The sequence below is a fragment of the Papaver somniferum genome, chromosome 6 (genome assembly GCF_003573695.1).
Source record: "Papaver somniferum cultivar HN1 chromosome 6, ASM357369v1, whole genome shotgun sequence".
NCBI classification, from domain to species: domain Eukaryota; kingdom Viridiplantae; phylum Streptophyta; class Magnoliopsida; order Ranunculales; family Papaveraceae; genus Papaver; species Papaver somniferum.
In genome coordinates this window covers 19,392,287-19,412,901 of record NC_039363.1, presented here as the reverse complement: position 1 = coordinate 19,412,901, position 20,615 = coordinate 19,392,287, and the positions used below count along the sequence as shown (strand labels likewise).

Genomic DNA, 20,615 nt, shown 5'->3' with positions numbered 1-20,615 from the left:
AAGAAGAGTCCTTGACAGAGCTTCCATGCAGAATAGAAACAAGTATGGAGATAGAGGGTCTCCTTGCCTTAGCCCTCTAGAAGGTTTAAAGAATTTGTTGGGAGAGCCATTAATGAGAACAACTGAGGTGGAGGTTGAGATACACTGTAATATTTTGTTGCACCATTTATCATCAAATCCAATCTTCTTCATGATGGTTATTAGAAATATCCAGTCCACTCTAACAAAAGCTTTTTCCATATCAATTTTGATGCCCATTGAACCAACATTCCATTTTTTTTCCTCTTTTTGATCTTATAATGTGAATAATTTCATGCGCAATAGTTATGTTGTCAGAGATTTGCCTTCCAGGTATAAATGCAGACTGATAAGGAGATATTATTTTGTTCAGGTAAGGTTTCATTCTTTGGGCTAGAAGTTTGGATATGATTTTATAAATGGTGTTGCATAGGCTGATTGGTCTGAAATGGCTAGGAGAGGTTGGGGTGTCAATTTTGGGAATGAGATCTATAAAGGTGGCATTCATCTCCTTTAGCAAGTGACCTGAAGAGAAGAAGTGTTGAACCATTTTGACAATATCAATGCCAATGATATCCCAGTTAATTTTGAAGAAGTTTGGTGGGAAACCATCTGGTCCTGGAGCCTTGTCATTTGCCATACTGAATAAGATAGCTTTAATTTCAGCAGACTCAGGTTTTCTGTTGAGCATTAGGTTGTCCTCAATGGATATGGCTAGGGGGATGAGGCTGAGGATTTATGAAGAACTGTTTATGGTTTTAGCAGTTGCCATTTGAGAAAAGTGGTTGGTGAAGCAGTTCTTGATATCTTGATAGTCAGTGATCCAGTTGCCTTCCCCATCTTGAATAGTGTCAATTTTATTTCTTCTAGTTCTACTCTTAGCGGCTCTGTGAAAGTAACTTGTATTATGATCTCCCAGCTTGATAAGTTGATCTCTGCTCTTGGTTTTCCATAATTTCTCTTCTATATCTTGCCATTTTTTAAGCTGTTTTCTAGCATCAGCTAAAGCATGTCCTCTATCTTCCCTGAAGTGATAATTATGTAGTCAGGTTAAATGTTGCTTGCATTCATCTATGTTGGTTTTGATATTACCATAGACCTCCTTATTCCAAACTCTGATTTGTAGCTTTATTTCTTTAGGTTTTCTTGCTATAGAGAAAGCACTTGAGCCATGGGTATAATTTTTCCAGCATTCAGCAATGATTTTCCTGAAATCTTCATGATCTAGCCAAGGACCAAAAAATTTGAAAGGAATCTTCCCATTTTTTCAGTGAGGATTTGAGTTAAGTAAGATAGGATGGTGATCAGACCCTATGGCCAACAAATTAGTAATAGTGGTGTTTGGATATATTGCAATCCAATCATCATTAGCTAGACCTCTGTCCAATCTTTGTTCAGTAAGAACACGACCCTTTCTTTTATTTGACCAAGTGAAAGGACAGCCAGTAAAACCAAGATCAATAAGATCTAGATTAAGAATCTTTTCAGTGAAAATGGAGGCTTCATTAACATCTATGGGATGTGTGCTAAAGTTTTCAGTATCATGGAGAACCAAATTAAAGTCCCCTATTACCATCCAAGGCAACTTATTGGAGGCAGCAATATCATCAAGCTTTTTCCAAGAGCGGAGCTTGGAAGTGGTGTTATAAGGGTTACCATAGTAACCTGTAAACAGCCAAGGGGGGATATTGGAAATTCTGATTTTAGCATTGATATGGTTAATTGAGCAGTCTAATATCTATAGAGATACATTGCTTTTCCATATTAATGTTAGTCCACCAGCAGTGCCACTTGGCCCACCTGGATTGACATACCAGAAATTGTTGATTCCTAAATTATGCATAGTTTTTGGAGATTATCACTCTTTAGTCTAGTTTCAGATAGGAATATGATGTCAGGATTTAGCTTATTGAGCATATCATTAAGGTATCTTTTAGCATCCCTAGTGCCCAGACCTTGGAAGTTCCATGCTAAGGAAGTAAAGAATTGCCAAAAGTAGGACACTGCTGGATACTTAGAGGTAGGCCTTCTTATGATATTATCATAATGCTTATAGAGAAGGGAAGTCATTATGTAAGCCATAATATGAGTTTTGAAAAGGGAGTAAGAGGAAGAGTTTAGGGTATGTACCATTGTACCAGCAGAAGAGCCATCCAAAATGCCATTAGCCAAAGGAGTAGGGGGTTGTCCATCTGCTCATGAGTGGTATCTTTCGGATCTTTGTATCTCTTGGTACTTGCCATTTCCATGCTGTTGAGGGTAACATTTTCTTCATTGAGTATGTGACTCTTTCTCTTGATATCAGTGGAATGGCTAGAGGGAGTATTGGGAGAGATGTCATCAAGCTGCTCAAAGGTATGATCCTTTTTCTTTGCTTTCCAGGCAGCTTTCTTTTTTTGTTTTTCTTCAAACTCCATATTTGCTTTGATTTGAGCCAAAGTAGGAATAGAATTAAAAGGGAAGTATTTTGGAGTGTTGGTGACTGGGAAAATTAGTTCAGCACCAGCAAGGTCAGCAACAACAGCTTCCTCATCATTCTTATTTGGAGTGTTGTTGTTGTTGGATGTTGTTCTTGCAGCAGATTTCCACTTTGGGAGTTTTTTCTTGTAAGATCCAACTATCTTTTTTGCTAGATCCAATCTTTTTTTCCTGATTTGGCAGGATAAGACATCTGGGTGTGGAGAGGCATTAACTTCATAGGGAGTTGGCTGTGCTGCAAAGGTGATATGGTTATTTGAAGTATAAGTAATATTTGCTATTTAATTTTCAAGCTCCAACATTTTAGCAATCTTCATTTTTACTTCAAACTCAGAAGCTGCATATGCATCTGAGTAGTGTCTGTGAATAATGTCATTTCCAGCTTGAACTGTATTTTGTCTAGGGGTTTTACGTGGAGGGGCTGGTTGAGGGATTAGAATATTGTGATAGTCAGGATTGTTTTAATTTGAAGGAGATGGACATGGGGGACTTGGGTGGTCAAGAGTTCTACAAAATTTGCAGAATTCGATGCCATTGAGAGCATAAACACACTCCAACCAGTGAGACAAGGTAGGAGTTTCAAAGGCTTCTATTCCAAACTTGAGAGATTTAGTTACATTGATTGTAACTTTTACTTCCAAGTTTTTTCAAACCTATCTCTACCATAAGGTTTTTTGGATCCCTGGTAAACTCCAATTGGTCTTATGATGTTTGGTATATCTGGAATTATGTGAGTTGGGATTCTCTTCACTAGGAGCCAGATCATAACTTTGGAGAAAAGTTCTTCATCAATGAGCTCAGGACCATTAGCAGGAACTTCCACTAGCACCATTAGCTTGTCAAAACCCCCTCTAGTGCCTCCATTTCTCAAAGTTGAGTAATCTTCTTCATGAGTAGTTCTGAGAATGTAAAAGTTTCTTCTTCTGTTCCAATTTTCAACCTCAATTCTGCTGATCATTTCCCAGTTTGCGTTGATGAAGTTACTAACTTTGGATGTTTGGAAGCAGATATTACTACAGAGTTTTCCAATGACACATCTTTTCCAATCTTGGGCTTGTTTGGTTTTGATATTCTCAGAATTGATGAAAACTTTTGGAAACAAATCCTCAGGCATGGTTAAGGATGTGTTCATTTTCTTTACCAGATTCTCTATGGATTGCGGGTTAGAATTTGAATTTGAGGAGGAGACCATTAAACTGAGTTTTTGATACTAGAGAATGAAAGAGGTGTGAAGGTTATGTTCACTTGGGGTAGTATAGGTAAGATATGAGACAGTAAGGATGATGTTTATGTGATTAACTTTAATTTGAAATTGTTTCACGGGATGACATTGAGCCTTGTCGTAACTGAAGTGGATAACAATTACAGTAAGAATACTGTAGTAGTTGTACTTGTGGTTGGTGCGGTCAGCTAAGGACTTGTTGACTTGGTCGACCATGGCTAACGGTATTTTGGATCGCAATCTGTCATATATAACATCACTGGGCACTAGAACGTTAGGAAAATCTAAATTTAAGTGAGGTTGAAGTGTTTTTACCCGTTTGTTGTGGTTGATGGTTGCCACAATGAGTGTTGAGTGCAAACTTACCTCGTTACTGAGTCCACTTACCGTGCCATATCCTGACGAAGAAGGAGTGTTTTTGGGCTTTGGTACTCATTTTGAAGTAGTGTAAGACTGCCACCAGAAATTTATGGGTTGACCAAAATGCAAGGGATTGCAGCCCAAACAGAATACGACTCAGCTTGCGTCTGAGACGATATGTGGAGAGTAAGCAGCTGAAATGGGTCTCCAAGTGGTTCAAATCTCAAGGGAATAAACCATTGAAATTTATCCAAGATCCGACCCGATTTTGTGGAAGTTTTGTAACTGCCAAGTGTTTGATGCCGCTTCGCATGAGCCAATAAGATGTAGTTACTTTTGCTAGTCCATTTTAGATAGCCAGTAGGCTTGCCACTTTGTGAAATCAAGTAATACCAATCTCTAGGACAAAAGATCATAATACCACAAGAGGTGTTTAAAGGTTGTGATGTGAAGATTGTTGCTCTTCCCAGCCAAGATAAAAGCAGAAGGAGAAGGAGTTCTTTCATTTTCTCAGTCAGTTTTTCCTAATCAGTACCAAGGAAGAATATATTTTTTTTGATGTCGAGTAATTTTCAAGTGATGTATAAATATTTGAATTCCAAGGAGAAAGAGAGTGAGCAGAAATCTCCTGATGGTACTCAAGATGAGAATAAGCTTAGATTGAGTCTGCCCAAAAGCCAGGTAATGAAATATGATATTCGAGAGTAAGGTGCTAATTATTGGTGTTTTATAGAGAGGATTGTAAAGGTATGTTTTGTTTTTTACTAATAAGAATCTGATGTTGGGTAATTTTTTTTGCCACCAATCTGCTAGGGTGATGCAGTTTGTGGAAGCAGAACTTCTCCATACAGGGGGGAGGGTAGTTATAAGTTGCAGAGAGGTGTGCATGAGGGTGATAGTGGTACTGGTGTTGAAATTAAAGGTAATGGGTCTGAAGATGGTGAGAGAATGAAGGCAACAACTGGAGATGGAGGTCGGGGTCAGCAGAGTGGACCTTCTCATCCGAATGGAGATCGAATTTGGGGAGTTAAGGATGGATGGTTGTTGTATGCACTTCATCCCCGCTGATGCCTATTAATTATCAATGAAGGGGTGGTCCTGGTAGGTGATCAGCGTATTGTTTGTGTAGGTGTACAACAATTTTTTTTTTGCAGCACCAGTTCCTGAGTATAACAGATCTAAAATTCGAGAGAATGATACCATACCTCTCCCTGTGGATGCAGTTATCTTCCCTAATTTGTTTATGCTGGCACCTGAAATGAGGCAGATGGATGAAGATGTTGCTGTAATAGTTAATGCAGGACTGGAAGAGGTGACTCCGCCTCAAGATATACCAGCAGATGAGCCTTTGCCTATGCCAGTACCGAAATCCACTGCACCTGTACCAAAATCCGATACACCAGTGCCTGCAAAGGAAGCTACAAATGCATCTGGAGATGCAGATGCTGTCTAAACAGGTAGGAATCAAAGCATAGCTCTGAGGGATGTGAGGGTTATATTGAATGCAGAAAGTTAAATTTTTATTTTGGGATACCTTGTTTATCAGGATAATGTTTACTTTTGTTGTTGAAAATTGTTATGGGTTTGAAATGGAATTGTGGTTTCCTGGATTTAATTATGATAATTTTGAGTATGTTTAGAATAATAGAGATTAAGTAAACAATGCACTTCTTTCCTAGATTTCTTAGTTTAGGATTGCAAATAATCCTGCAAGTAGTCCTGTCAAAACTAAAATTTCTGAGAATAATAGTGAAATTAGTAAGTAGGCTTTTGGTATAGAGGATTCTGAGGTTATAAAGATTTTTTATATGAAAGAAATTGAGGTTAAGAAGAAAAGTATTGGTCATTAGGGTGAAGTTTAGGGAGTGTAGGTCCCTCAGGTTTATGGACAAACAACAACAATAGAGATGAGGTAAGATTATAAAGAGGGACATACCAGGATTGTAAAGAGGTGTATCCAAGAATCACACCCATTTAAACTTATAGCCTAACTTCCTTAGATATACTTGGAGAACATGTAGTATAATGCAATTGCTAGTCTGTTGCCAAGGGATAAAGCAGGAGACTGATGGAATTTTGTAAATGTTGCTGCTGCTGTTTTGAGTTATCTTCTGAGACCCATAACTTGTGAGATTGCAACCTTCAGGCTGGACTGGTTCAGGGAGCTTTGTATTTGAGACATTGTAATTGTTGCATACATTAGGGGGTTGGAGTTTGATTTCTAGAGGGGGTAATTTCTTAGGCTCCTTGTAATTGAAGAATTTTATGAGAGGGGGTTTTCCATCTTCCATAGTTACAACTTCTGTGAATTGACCTGTGATAGAGAAAGTGTGTTTAAAATTCTCTTTGGAAGGGGAAAATCCAGCTTCCAAACTTGTGAAATTAGTGATTTGAGTGAAATTTGCGTTATGTGTGTGATGAGTGTGACGATCTTCATCTCTTCTTCTGTGATTGTGTTGTGAATGTGATTGATGTGGCTAGAATTGGCCGACGACAGGAAGAAATCAGGAAAAGGAGAGAGCCATAATTTGAGGTTTGAGGAGAGAGCCTATATTTTGGTTGTTGTTAAAAGAACTCTTAAATTTGATCATCTCATCCGGTACCGTTAAAGATTAACAGTTTAGTTGATGTGCTGAAATAGTTTGCCCATAATTCCTCCTTTCCCATGAATTAAGTTCTGAGCACACAACACAGGCCTACGCCCGGACCATGCAAATCAACTCCCAACTTGGAACGGGCAAGTCGCCACATCGTAGCGAAACTTAAACGTATTTATTCAGGTACATTTACTGGGATTTAATCGATGTGGGACTAAAATGGTTGTACGTAGCTGTATACAAAACAAACAAAACAAAAAACGCCGCTGCCGGAGATCGAACCCGGGTCACCCGGGAATACTTACCACTATAATACAACGACTTGATGTGTCAGTTTTGTAATTAGTTGATATTCGTTTGTTTGATAATTAAATAATCTTTAAACTTGAACACTTGGTCAGATTAGGATTATGGATACAATCTTCTTCTCTTATATTTTTACTTGTAATGTAATTAAAAGGTTTCTACCTTTGGTCTTGATTGGTGTTCTATGTCGAACTTTGTTATGAATTGGTAGGATTTATACTTCATTCAATTACGGTTAATAATTTTCCTTCAGTTTTAAAAACTCCATTTCTTTTGATAATCATCAAATTCTAGATCTTACGTTGTTCAATTATTCCAGGTTATTTTCACCGGATAATCCCCTTAGACCTAGACCTAGTCAGTAATGCAACTTGCTGTCATATGGTCAAGAAAGGGTGTACATGGTTCAGTTTGGGGCATGGTATATGCAGCTGTTCTATGTAAGCTCTATAGCCTGGAGAAGCAACATAATTGTTCATGACAAAGAAAACTCGATCCCCATTTCAAGTTACTAAGGGAAGGCAGAGCTTTCAAGTTCAGTTAGGCTAGTACATATATGAAAGAAGCAAAAACCATTAACCCCATTGTTTCTTAAGCAGAAGAAACAAAAGCAAAAACGCACCTGACCTGACTTGATACGAAAGAAAGCAGAAGATTACAAGTTATGAAGTATCTTCATTCTTCCGACTACACATGTATTATCCTTTTCCAATCAAGTGGGTCATAATCGGGCGAGATTGGATACCTTATGGACTTCTTGGTGTTCCGATTGAAATAATAAATGCCGTCAGACCATTCTGATTGTAGGAAGATTAGATTTGTCCCCGTAAGAGCTTCAATCGAAAGATCTGATTTCCCATTCCACTCGTCAGGTTTATCGAGAATCTCTTTAGTCCACTCAATGTTACCATCTGCATCTTCATGCATTATCCATAGAGACCTGCTGAGTTCTAATACAGCTATGCGTCCATCAATTTCTGTTAGCCCAACTGTCTGAAACAACTTAATAACGCTCCAGTGATCAGTGACAAATTTAGGAATTGGAATAACTCTAAACTTTTCAGCTGCAACATCAAATTTCATTATTAGTTCTGGTTCACGTGGTTCACAAACATGCCCCCGAAACCGCCAATATAAACAACCATCTACATAATAAGGATCTTGTTCATCATCACCTATAGAAATGGGCGGAACTGCATTGATTCTTCTCCATGTATTTTTGCCAACAGTAAACACTTCAACGACTTGATTGTTATTATTATTACTACTTGATATGCAAACGACTTTGTGTTCACCACTCTGTGGATGAAACCCAAACGCAATGATGCCACAATGTTTTGTATTAGTTTTAATCCAAGGTGATGTTTCTCCAGTGATAGGGTTATAAATGAGAAATGCGCCAATGATGGTAATACACAGCAAACCCTTCACACTTTGTCTCGGTAAACATGGCCAAGTAAAATCTAATATTAATCTGTTCATACTTACCAAATACCAATCCTCGATCAGGTGAAGCAAGTATGAATTCTAAGATTGTCTCCTTGCTAACAAGAAGAGGATCATGGGGATGTTCCACTACTTTTTTCATGGACAGTAACAGTCCATGATTGCTGGTATCAATTCCTTTACGATGGAGATAACCTTTCAAGTATCTCCAATACATGTTTAGATCTCTCCGCTGTTCATCTTCATTCTTTTCCTTCCATAGCTTATGGGTCGACTCCACCCAATTCTCCCACCTCTCATTTATCTCGTTTTTCCTCCTAGAATTTAAATCGGTAACCTGCCGGTGAAATGTTGTTTTCCCATCTTTTATTATCCTTTCCAAATCACGAACGACCGCCTCGTTATTAAGATAGTCTTCTCTTCTATGATCTTCTGTTACACTAGTAGTAGTAGTGTTAAAGGAACGAGCAGGAACCCTTCTTAATCCTCCTTTCATGAGTCTGATCTTAGGAGAAACAATAATCTTCTTCATAATTGCTCTCATCGCCATTCTTCTCCCTCCCTACCTGTGGCTTTGTCTCGCTCTCGAGAACCCTAATAATCTTCTAACACAACACTACTTGAAACAAAAATGCCCGAAAGTTTCTCGCACGTGTTTCATTTTTGCTCAAAAATTGTCTGTGTGCGAACTGGAACCTGGGACCTAAAAGGATTTTGATGCAAATTTCCTGTTTTGGTTTATTACCCTCAAAAGTGGAACATCAGCCGCGAACTACTTGTACAGGAGCTGTGTCACGAGGCCTCTTAGGTCTTAGATATATAGGTAGGTTAGGTTAGGATGGGAAGACGTGCTCTTAAACGTAACAAGTAGAGGTGATTCGATAAGTGCTTTTTGAATCTGCCATTTCAAGAGGTTTATAGCATGCTAAGATTTGATGAAACAAGTCTTAAATTCAACCATCTCATTCGCAATAACATTATTAGTTTATTTACATCAGTCGTATGCAGATAGGAGATGAATGTAACCTGTTAGCTGTTACCACTTGGCTTGTTTACACTTTTTTGAAGTCGATAGAAACCAATCTTATTCAAGCAATGCAATATATTCGTCTCTTTTTTTTTCATCGACTTGAACACTGAATATTTCCTTTCTTGCAACTGATGTGAGGAATATATATAGGCAAATTGAGATTGTCCAACTTTATGCCTGTGAACACATCGGTCTTGAAACATCTTACTGGAGTTGTTGTCAGAAAACTATTCTTCATAAACATGTTTTCTCTTACCGAGAAAAAGAGTACCATCAAGAATGATGGTGGGAGAACTTCGGGTGTCTGCAGACTCTGGAAAGCTGCGATCTAGCTTTTCACTATTGGTGATATGGAATGGATACAGATACATTTGTTAAGAATTTGGAATTGAAATTTCGAGCAATCTGGAATTTGAACAGTTACAGGAGGGAACATGAATCCAACATCCGAAAGAAAGGAAAAAATGTCGGGGTTTCAAGTGTTATGTTCAGTGTATGTTAGTAACAAGGCTCTTCTCTCCTAATGGTGGTGGAGGTTCAATTTTGAGAAAGATGCCCTGTGGGGAATGGTGCTAATGTGCTATTTTGGGAGGAACCTTGGTTGGATGAATCTCCTTCCCCACTTTGTATCCTTCCATTTATGCCGCCACTACTACAAAACAACTGAAAAATTTGCAAGATGGCTGAAGCCATTGGTGCCGGGGGTCATGGTACTTGGGCTTGCGAAGGTGACTCACCCAATTGCAGATTGTTGAGGTGCGAAACTTAACTGCCTCTCTAGAACCTGTATACTTACCTTTAGAGCAAGATCAACTCAAGTGGAGTATAGATAAATCAGGCATTTTCCCGGTCAAGTATGCATATGAAAAGTTGGCCAAGGTGCATTAGTTTCCTGTCTTAAACCTCATTATTTGGTCCAGGTCTTGACCTCATCGTGTGGTTTTTTTCCTATGGTTGGTCTATCACAAGAAGCTAGTCTCTATGGACACTCTCTACCGCAAAAGGAAGCTCATAGTCAATGGCGGCCTTTTATGCTAGCTGCCAGTCAGGTGAAACCGTGACCCATTTCATTGTAGCTTCACATCTAGGGTCTGCCGGTCTGGAATTTCTTCTTGAATGTCACTGGTGCAACTTGGCCTTTGCACTATCAACAAGAGCTGGAAATTCAAGTCAGTTCACCTCATTGGGAAAAAAACTCTGGCCAGTAATCCCAAATGTGATCATCTCATCTTATAAGAGTTATTTTAACTGCCATTTCAGAAGGTTTTTAGTGGCCTTTTTTTTTTTTTTTTTTTTTTTTTTTTTTTGAAAGAACTCTTAAATTTGATCATCTCACCTGGTACCGTTAAAGTTTACTAGTTTATTTGCAGTGGATGTGTTCAAATATTGCCCATGATTCCTGCTATGATTGATAAATCATGGTAGATGAAAAAAAAAAAAGATGGACTTGTTATCCTTCCACTGTCAGGAGAGGGAGGTAATCGCTGCTCTGTGAAACCAGCCTAACGCGGTACCCTCCACTTCAATGACCACACAGCCCAAGCCTACGCCCGGACCATGCAAATCAACTCCCAACTTGGAACGGGCAAGTCACGTTTTAACTAAGAAACGGAAAGGTATATATTCAGCTACATTTACTTGGATTTAATCCATGTGGGACTAAAACTGGTTGTACGTAGCTATATGAAAAATAAGCAAAAATGAAAAAAAACGCCGCTGCCGGGGATCGAACCCGGGTCACCCGCGTGACAGGCGGGAATACTTACCACTATACTACAACGACTTCAATTGATTGTGAAGTCAACTGAGACAATAATAATCCTCAATGCTTCGTATGCAAAGGACCAACCAGATTAGTCGATGAAGTCGACATTTGCACTATCTACCAAGCGAGTTTGCCCCAAAGGTACACATCTTTTCCCTGGAAGCCGACATTTGACAAGTTGAAAGCATACTTAAGAAATGTAGGATGTTATTCATTTGACTTCTAAATGGGTACATTGAATGGCAAAGTGTTTGACAATGTCGTTTTATTCTCACAAATCATTCTTTAACTCACTCTGACAGGATATACAGATGCTATTTGACACATATATGAACATTAATTATTGCTTCGAGTGTTCAAACATCCAATGTGCGTGAAGAAATTTGTCCCCATGTCTTTTGCTTCCCAGATGTGCATGGCAGGTACAATAATTGACAGTTGACTATGCACACCGGAAAAAAAAAATGTATATCGATTCGACGAGACTAGTCTATATAATCGGCACAACAAGGTATAGACAGTTAGACAGAAACCAGAGCGAAAGAGATAGAGAGAGACACATAATGGCTCCAAGAAACAAGACTTCTGCGCCAGGAGGAAAAGAAACTCTGCGGCACTTTACCCATCCTCATGTCCTTATTAAGCTACCTTTAGATCAAGCACTAGGTTCCGTGAATAGCACGTTTACTTGTGATGGCTGCAACTTGAATATTCCAGCTGGTAATACCTACTATTGGAACGGATTGTGCAATGTGCCCTGAGTATCTCACCTCGAATTTTCACCCGAATCATCAACTGGAACGGATTTGGGAGGGAGTCGAGGAAGATTATGGTATGATGCGTCCTTGCGATCTCTGTGGTGATCAAGTCAAAGGTCTCTTCTACAAATGCTCATCTGGTTCTGCTGAAAAGAGCTACTATGACGACGAGGGAGACCACTACTTTTTTATCCACCCCACATGCTCCAAACTTCCATCTCAGGTGATTCTCAAGCTTCAGTCGGTACAGGAAATTCCTGACGCACCATGTGCAATTTGCAGAAACCTTGTTTCTTCTACTCCGTGGAGTTACAGAAGTGCTCTGCCATATGGTCTAAATATCCATCCCCAGTGTGTCACTCTTCCATCTGACGACAATCATCAGGTTGATAGTACTGGAACTAGTCGTTCAGCTCAGCAACAAGTAGCAGATGCTGAGGCGGATGAGGCGGAGTTGTTTGCTGCTATGTATGATGCCAAAATGTCTGCTAAAGCAAATAAATTTGCTTTAGATTTGTGGAACTAGTCGTTCGGCCCAACAACAAGTGGAGGATGCTGCAGCGGATGCGGACGAATTGGCAGCTGCTATGTATGCTGCCAAAATGTCTGCTAAAACAAATAAGTTCATTTTGGATTTGTGGTAGTTGAGATGATTAACAGATGTCATTTTCTTATTTGTGGGAACAAAGAAACTCGCGTCTCAGTTAAAAATGTATTTCTTTTATTTACTTTGCAAGAATAAAAGATGATGCTAATTACAGGCAATGATGCAAGCCCTGAGATGCATTTTATCATTGGACATTTGTTCGAATACATTTTTGTTTTTGGTGATTTCAAAACTTTGAACAAAGACTAATTCTGTTTGTACCCCAACTTGGTTATAAAACATACGAAATCTCATTGTTTTCACGATCAAATAATCAGGAATGAATCTCCAAGGGCCAAGACATGTACATGACGCATGATTAGTACGACTATTCCACAGTTGACTATGTACACCAGAAAAGACATAGACATCGAGCTTATTATTGTCTATATAATTATCACAAAAATTCTAAAACCAGGGAGACACAGAAAGATAAGCATAATGGCTCCAGTGAAAAAGGCTTCTCTAGCCGGAGGAAATGAAACTCTCCGACACTTTACCCATCCTCATGTCCTATTCAAGGAAGATACGACTAACAGGTTTGGATGCGATGGCTGCGGCATGGATGGTTCTGGTGTTAGATACCGTTGCAAGCATTGCGATTTCGATCTACACCTGGATTGTGGTACATGTCCGGAGTATCTCAACTCTAACTTTCACCCTAACCATGAACTCGTAAGGGTTTGGGAGGGACTCCAGGAAGATTATGGTCTATCGCGCCCCTGCAATCTCTGCGGTGATCAAGTAAAAGGTCTCTTCTACAAATGCTCATCTGGTGCTAATGAAAAGAGCTATTATGACGACGGAGGCCATTACTTCTTCATCCACCCTACATGCGCCAAACTTCCATCGCAAGTAATTCTCAAGCTTCAATCCGTTCCAGTTATTCCTGACGCCCCCTGTGCAATCTGTAGAGACGTTGTTTCTTCTTCTTCATGGAGTTACAGAAGTGATCCGCCATGTAGTCTCAATATTCATCCCCAGTGTGTCACTCTTCCAGTCGACAATCATCAGATTCATCACCATGGTGGAAGTGGAACTAGTGGTTCGGCCCAACAACAAGTGGAGGATGCTGCAGCGCAGGCGGAACAACTGGCAGCTGCTATGATGGCTGCTAAAATCCAAGCTAAATCACATAAATTTATGCTAAAACTCATTTAGATGAGGAACCAGAGATATATAACTGGTTAAAAGTGTCCACGTCTAGTAGAACTCCTCCTGTCCTCCATGTAATAAAATAACATCCCATGTTTGGATTGTCCGTTTCTTCTTTCCTCTTCGATTTCTTCATTTTAATATGGTTTAGGATCATTCGGATCTGCCTCGGTTCAGATTGAAGTAGTTTTTGGCTTCCTAGTTGGAGGTTTACGTTTATGTTCCCTCCGTTATTCTGTATGCATGCTTTCTTGTGATTTTTCTCAATAGATTCTCCCTTCCGTTTCCTCAGTTACGTAAAAGTTCACATTATTTCGCGTACATGGAAGGTTCACATCCACTGATCAATTTACACTGTTGGACTTGATATCTCAAAACGTTGCCTCTGTTTCAAAATTACCACCTGACCATCTAAAATATGTACCGTGCCTCAAATATCAGCAGTACCCACTACGCTGTCCCAAAATCGTCTTCAACCCCAAACTATTGGATTTCTAAATTCTAAGCAACCATATGGTGAACTTGTCTAGGTAGGACGCGCGTGTTTCATTTCAAATTAAATAATGATGGTGACAGTGTTTGATATTATCAAGTGTCTACTTCTTCTTCTTCTCACTCAATTATTTTTAGCTCAATCCAACAGGTCACATGAATGTATACCTTTCCTCAGCTTATCCATAAATCGTTGATATATGAACATTATTAGTTTGAAAGCATCTAACGGGGTGAGGGAAATTTGGTACTTGTCAAGCTTTGGTCAAGTCTATGATTTGCTTGTAAAGTTTACAAATCGAACTATACATATATTTATATCCACTGTTTGATAGAGTCTTTGTTCTGTTTTATATTCAACTCTGTCGAGGATTAATGATAACCATTGCACCAAGACATATAATAATACTGTTTGAGCTGGTCGTTCTCTCTGACTATTCAAAGACGTGCATACTTCCACAACCAACTACTCCACAGGCTACAGTTGACTATATATTATGTAGATTAAGGCACATATCGACGTCGTCTCTATATAATCAATATACACAGCCTGGTGTAAAGACAGTTTAGACGGAACAAGAGAGAGATTAAGAGAGAAACGCATAATGGCTCCAAGGACGAAGACTTCTCTACCGGAGCAAAACGGAACTCTGCGACATTTTACCCATCCTCATGTCCTAATTAAGCAAACTTTTGAAGATATACAACACGAGGGTTATGATAATGATGAGTTTGAATGTGATGGTTGCAGCTCTGCAGGTTCTGGTGCTAGATACCATTGCAAGCAATGCAGTTTCGATCTCCACGAGGATTGTGCTACATGTCCTGGGTTTCTCACGTCTTTCATTCATCCTAACCATCCACTGGAACGGATATGGGAGGGACCTGAGAATGATCACGGTCAGTTGCGTCCTTGCGATGTCTGTGGTGATCAAGTCAAAGGTCTATTCTACAAATGCTCATCTGGTGCTGCTGAAAAACGATACAATGATGAGAGTCATTACTTCTTTATCCACCCTACATGCTCCAAATTTCAACCTCAATTGCACCACGCGATCGATGAAAACCACCCTCTCAGGCTTCAATCAGTTCCAGTTATTCCTGATGCCTGGTGTGCAATCTGTAGAAAACTTGTTTCTTCCTCTTCATGGAGTTACAGATGTGATCCATGTGGTATCAATATCCATCCCCAATGCATAACTCTTCCATATATCAAATATCATCAGCAGCAGGTTAGAACAAGTCGTCCGTCCGGACCATCCCAACGACAACAAGTAGCGGATGCTGAGGCAGATGCAGATGCTTTAGCGGCTGCTAAGTACCAAGCTAAAATGAGGGCTAAAACAAACAAATTTATTCTCAAGCATCTCGTTTAGATGAAGCACCAGCTAGAGATTTACCAGTTAAGAATGTCCGTCTAGTACAACTAATAATATTCTATGTTTTGGAATGTCTCTTTTGCGTGGTGGTCGTTGCCCACTCCCATTTCTTCGTTGTCATATGGGGTTTCCTATTTGGAGGTCTAGGTTTATGTTCTCCTCCATTTTTCTTTTTCTTTTGATTTTTCTCTAAGTTGCTTCTTTTGTTGCCAAAAAAAAAAGTATGTATTTCATACCTCTTTGTTACCACTGATAATTATAATCACGTTAATAAAAGTTTCACGTTAACAATTATCCATTTTAAAGATTTGGGCTATGATTGATGTAGCATGCTTGAGTCGAGCTAGACCGGCTCTTAAGATAGGTATAGATTTGCACTATACATGTTAACTGGATTAGTACAAACTCAACTAAGGAATTCGCAATTGGTACAAAGTAAGCACTAGGCAGACACTTCCTAACTGTTACATAAATTCAACAGAGGCAACACGCGATGGAGATTGAATCTCCATATTAGGCTGCAACCAATAAACTCCACAAAGATAAGCAGTTTCTGTGAGGTTGAAAATTCCAGTTACAGCTCCTTCCATGTGCATGCAATTCATATTCGCATTTACTCGATCTATAGTCAAGTGATGCTAAGTACAAGCAATGATGCAATCCTGACATTTATTTTATCATTGATTAATGGTTTGCGAATATCTTCTTCAAGAGATTTCGAAACCATTACCAAAGATTGGTTCTGTATGCGTCCCCAACTTGGCCTTGACTTTAATATTTACAATACCTAAATGCATGCATGCATATATATATATATACAACGACATGCAACTTGGATTTAAATTAAATATGTACAATATAATACCTAAATGTACATGCAACTTGGCCTAAAAAGATTGCGAAATCTTTGTGGAGTTTATTGGTTGGGACCAAAGACATGCAACTTGGCCTAAATGTATATATATAAGACATGCAACTTGGCCTAAAAAGATTGCGAAATCTTTGTGGAGTTTATTGGTTGGGACCAAAGACATGCAACTTGGCCTAAATGTATATATATATAAGACATGCAACTTGGCCTTAAAGATTGAGTTCACGATAAGTAAATGACTTTGTGACTTCGACATGTTCTAGCCTACCCAACTTGTTTGGGACCAAAGACTTCGTTATTGTTGTTGAGTACACGATCAAATAAGCAAAATGATGTTGGAATTGAATACTTAAGGGTAAGTGTACTAATTTGATATGAATCTAAGTTGCTTCCACGATGTTACTATGCTTATGAGACAATAGGGAGTGTTAGTAATCCAAGGGTATCGGTTCCGGCCGGGTACGGAGTTTGTTCTCAAGCTAAAAATGCACTAAAAAGCTTAAGAAATGGGAGACAATAAGTTATGTTTTGGTGCGTGTTTTATGAATCAAGGCGGTTTACAATGACGGTCGTTGTACAGAGACGCAGTAATGTTTGTGCCGGTTTCTCTAGTTAACCAGCCAACTTGCCGGCTTAGGAGGAGTGAATTCCCAAGGGCCAGCTGGTGTATACTACGTGCGGTTGGTATAACTACTCCACGGTTGACTATGTACGGCAGGAAAGGCATAGAGCTGCTTATTGTCTATATAAAGTAAGCACGGCAAGCCTGTGGTATAGACAGCTTAGGTAGAAGAAGGGAGAGACAGAGAGAGGCACATAATGGCTCCTTTGAAGAGGACTTCTTTAGCCGGAGGAAAAGAAACTCTACGACACTTCACCCATCCTCATGTCCTAATCAAGGAATTAACTTTAGATCTGACAGTTTATTCGACTAACAGGTTGTTTTGGTGTTAGATACCACTGCAAGCAATGTGCTTTCGATCTGGACGAGGAATGTGCTACCTTCCCTGAGTATTTCACTTCTAACTTTCACCTCCATGAATTGAAACGGATATGGGAGGGATCCAATGAAGATTATGATCATCTCTTGCGTCCTTGCGATGTCTGTGGTGATCAAGTCAAAGGTCTCTTCTACAAATGCTCATCCGGTGCTGATGAAAAGAGCTATGATGACGAGGGCCATTACTTCTTCATACACCCAACATGCTCAAAACTTCCATCCCAAGTAGTTCTCAAGCTTCAATCAGTTCCAATCATTCCTGATGCCCCATGTGCAATTTGTAGAGACATTATTTCTTCTGCTTCGTGGAGTTACAGAAGTGATTCGCCATGCAGTCTCAATATCCATCCCCAGTGTGTCACTCTTCCACACGACAATCATCGGGCAGGAAGTGGAGCCAGTCGTTCTGCCCTGCAACAAGTGGAGGATGCTGCTGCGGATGAGGAAGAATTGGCAGCTGTTATGTACGCTGCTAAAATGAGGGCTAAAACAAACAAATTTATTATAAACAATATTAGATAGGGGCATCACACCAGATATTTACTTAGCTGAAAATGTTTAGCTAAATAGATTGGTGGAGTAACGTTTTGTGTTTCGGTTGTTTATCTCTTTTATTTCCTGTTTTATATTTTCCCCGCTATTGGTATTGTATTCAATACAATCCTCTTTATTTGACTTTTTTCATTTTGAAGTGGAGTGTTTGACATTTTCAAATAACAAGCATCTACTTCTTCTTCTCGCAAAATTATATTCCACACAGCTTTCCTCAACTCATCCATAAATAGTTGATTTATGAACTTTAAAAATTCGTTTGAACATCCAAAGGGGGTCAGGGAGATTTGGCATTTGTCCCCATAGTCTTTGTTCATTTAATATTCAGATCTGACGGTAATACACCAATACTGTTTGAGCTGGTCGTTCTCATTGACCAGTTAATTTGCCAGTTTAAGAAATATCGAGGAAGCAATCTCCAAGACGTAAATGCTCGGACCTGTTGGTTAAACTACTCCACAGTTGACAATCAAGGCATACAACGAATTCTCTATATAATCAACACGGTCAGAAAGGTTTATAGACAGCTCAGACTGAACAAAATTAAGAGAGATAGAGAGAAACACATAATGGCTCCAAGGTCGAAAACTTCTTTACCGGAACAAAACGGAACTCTACAGCATATAACTCATCCTCATGTCCTAATTAAGCAAACTTTTGAAGATATACAAAACGAGGGTTATGAGAATGATGAGTTTGTATGTGATGGCTGCAGCGTTGAAGGTTCTGGTGCTAGATACCATTGCAGGGAATGCAGTTTCGATCTCCACGAGGATTGTGCTACATGTCCTGGGTTTCTCACGTCTCCCATTCACCCTAACCATCCGTTGGAACTGATATGGGAGGGCGCCGAGAATGATCACGGCCAGTTGCGTCCTTGCGATGTCTGTGGTAATCAAGTCCAAGGTCTCTTCTACAAATGTTCATCCGGTGCTCCTGAAAAAAAATATGATGACGGGAACCATTATTTTTTTATCCACCCTACATGCTCCAAGTTTCAACCGCAATTGCACCATCCGGCCGATGAAAACCACCCAGTCAGGCTTCAACCAGTTCCGGTTATTCCTGATGGCAATATGAATTCCCAGTCTGTAACGCTTCCATATAACAATTATCAGCAGGTTATTCCTGATGGCAATATCAATCCCCAGGGTGTAGCTCTTCCTTATAACAATTATCATGGCAATATCAATCCCCAGAGTGCAACTCTTCCATATAACGATTATCAGCAGGTTAGACCTAGTCCTTTGTCTCAACAACAAGAAGCTCGTTCATCTCAACGACAAGTAGACGATGCTGGGAGAGATGCAGATGCTTTAGCTCCTTCTAAGTTTGCAGCTAAAATGGCGTCTAAAGCAGGCAAATTTATTCTGTCCCTGCAGCGACAAGAATCTAGTTCGTCCCAACGACAAGTATCCGGTGCTGAGAAAGATTCAGATGCTTTAGCGGCTGCAAAGTACGCAGCTAAAATGGCGTTTAAAGCAGGAAAATATATTCTATCCCAACGACAAGCTGCCGATGGTAAGACAGATTCAGATTCTTCTGCGTCTGCTAAGTACGCAGCTGAAATGGCGGCTAAAGCAGGTAAGTATGTTCTGTCCCAACAACAAGAAGATCGTCCGCCCCAACGACAAGAAGCTCATCCGTCCCAACGACAACAAATAGCCGAAGCCGAGGCAGATGGAGATGCTTTAGCGGCTGCTATGTACGAAGCTAAAATGAGGGCTAAAACAAACAAATTTATTATAAAAAATATCATTTAAGTAGGGCACCCGAGTTTTACCATCTAGTAAAACTCCTTCATATAATATCATGTTCATGTCTGCCTCACTTTAGTTTCCTAGCTAGTTGGAGCTAGGTTGAGGTTCATGTTCGCCTCCATTTTTCCGTTTCTTTTGATTTCTCCTAAGTTTTTCTTTTCGTCACACCAAAAAAGTATGAACATCAACTAAAAGTGTCGAAAAGTTGAAAATCATATTTTTATTTATTTATGGGAACGAATAAGTCTATTATCAGATAAACTAAGGCTACTGCTTGTCTGCAATGCAATATACGGAGTATAATATATTTCCTTGAGCTACTTTACATTGCTAGAATAATATTTGTACCAAATTCACTCAGATGAATTTGTTGTATTTGCATAGGACTTAAAACAACAATACTAGTACCCTAAACTTGAATGAACGATCATCCGTTTGGCAGATGTGTTTCTTAACTCACTGTTCGGCTCAAGACTTCTTTATCCGGAGAAAAAAAATACTCTTCGTCACTTTACGTACCCATGGGTGAAAAATCCGCCCATTATTTGGTTTAAATTTAACGCTCCTTTCGTCCCCATTATATAGGCGGAGAAGTGAGTTTCTCTTGAAATAAGAAATATTTTTGATTTCCTACATTTCCATCATTTTTTCTGTTTTGTCCTTTTTACAATTCCCAATACTAGATACATTAACTTAATTGTGGTGATAACCACCTACAATAAATAAGGGCAATATATGAAAAAACTTATCTTAGAATTGAAAGTCTGCCTATCTAATGGG

The 20,615-nt window shown here is 39.4% G+C and overlaps 3 protein-coding genes and 1 non-coding gene across 4 annotated transcripts; 3 read left to right on the top strand and 1 right to left on the bottom strand.

The window, feature by feature from the left end:
- Window positions 1-11,168: 11,168 nt before the first annotated feature.
- TRNAD-GUC lies at window positions 11,169-11,240 on the bottom strand. Its single transcript has one exon. It is a non-coding gene; the product is annotated as a tRNA-Asp (tRNA).
- A 1,827-nt stretch (window positions 11,241-13,067) lies between these two features.
- On the top strand, window positions 13,068-13,787 carry LOC113290603. The gene has a single exon (XM_026540192.1). It carries the CDS (start codon window positions 13,068-13,070, stop codon window positions 13,785-13,787), a length of 720 nt encoding a protein of 239 aa, XP_026395977.1.
- A 1,024-nt stretch (window positions 13,788-14,811) lies between these two features.
- LOC113285518 lies at window positions 14,812-15,946 on the top strand. Its single transcript, XM_026534391.1, has one exon. The coding sequence runs from the start codon at window positions 14,879-14,881 to the stop codon at window positions 15,647-15,649; it is 771 nt and encodes a 256-aa protein (XP_026390176.1). The 5' UTR covers window positions 14,812-14,878; the 3' UTR covers window positions 15,650-15,946.
- A 2,666-nt stretch (window positions 15,947-18,612) lies between these two features.
- Window positions 18,613-20,124, top strand: LOC113285517. The gene has a single exon (XM_026534390.1). The coding sequence runs from the start codon at window positions 18,645-18,647 to the stop codon at window positions 19,836-19,838; it is 1,194 nt and encodes a 397-aa protein (XP_026390175.1). The 5' UTR covers window positions 18,613-18,644; the 3' UTR covers window positions 19,839-20,124.
- Window positions 20,125-20,615: the final 491 nt, after the last annotated feature.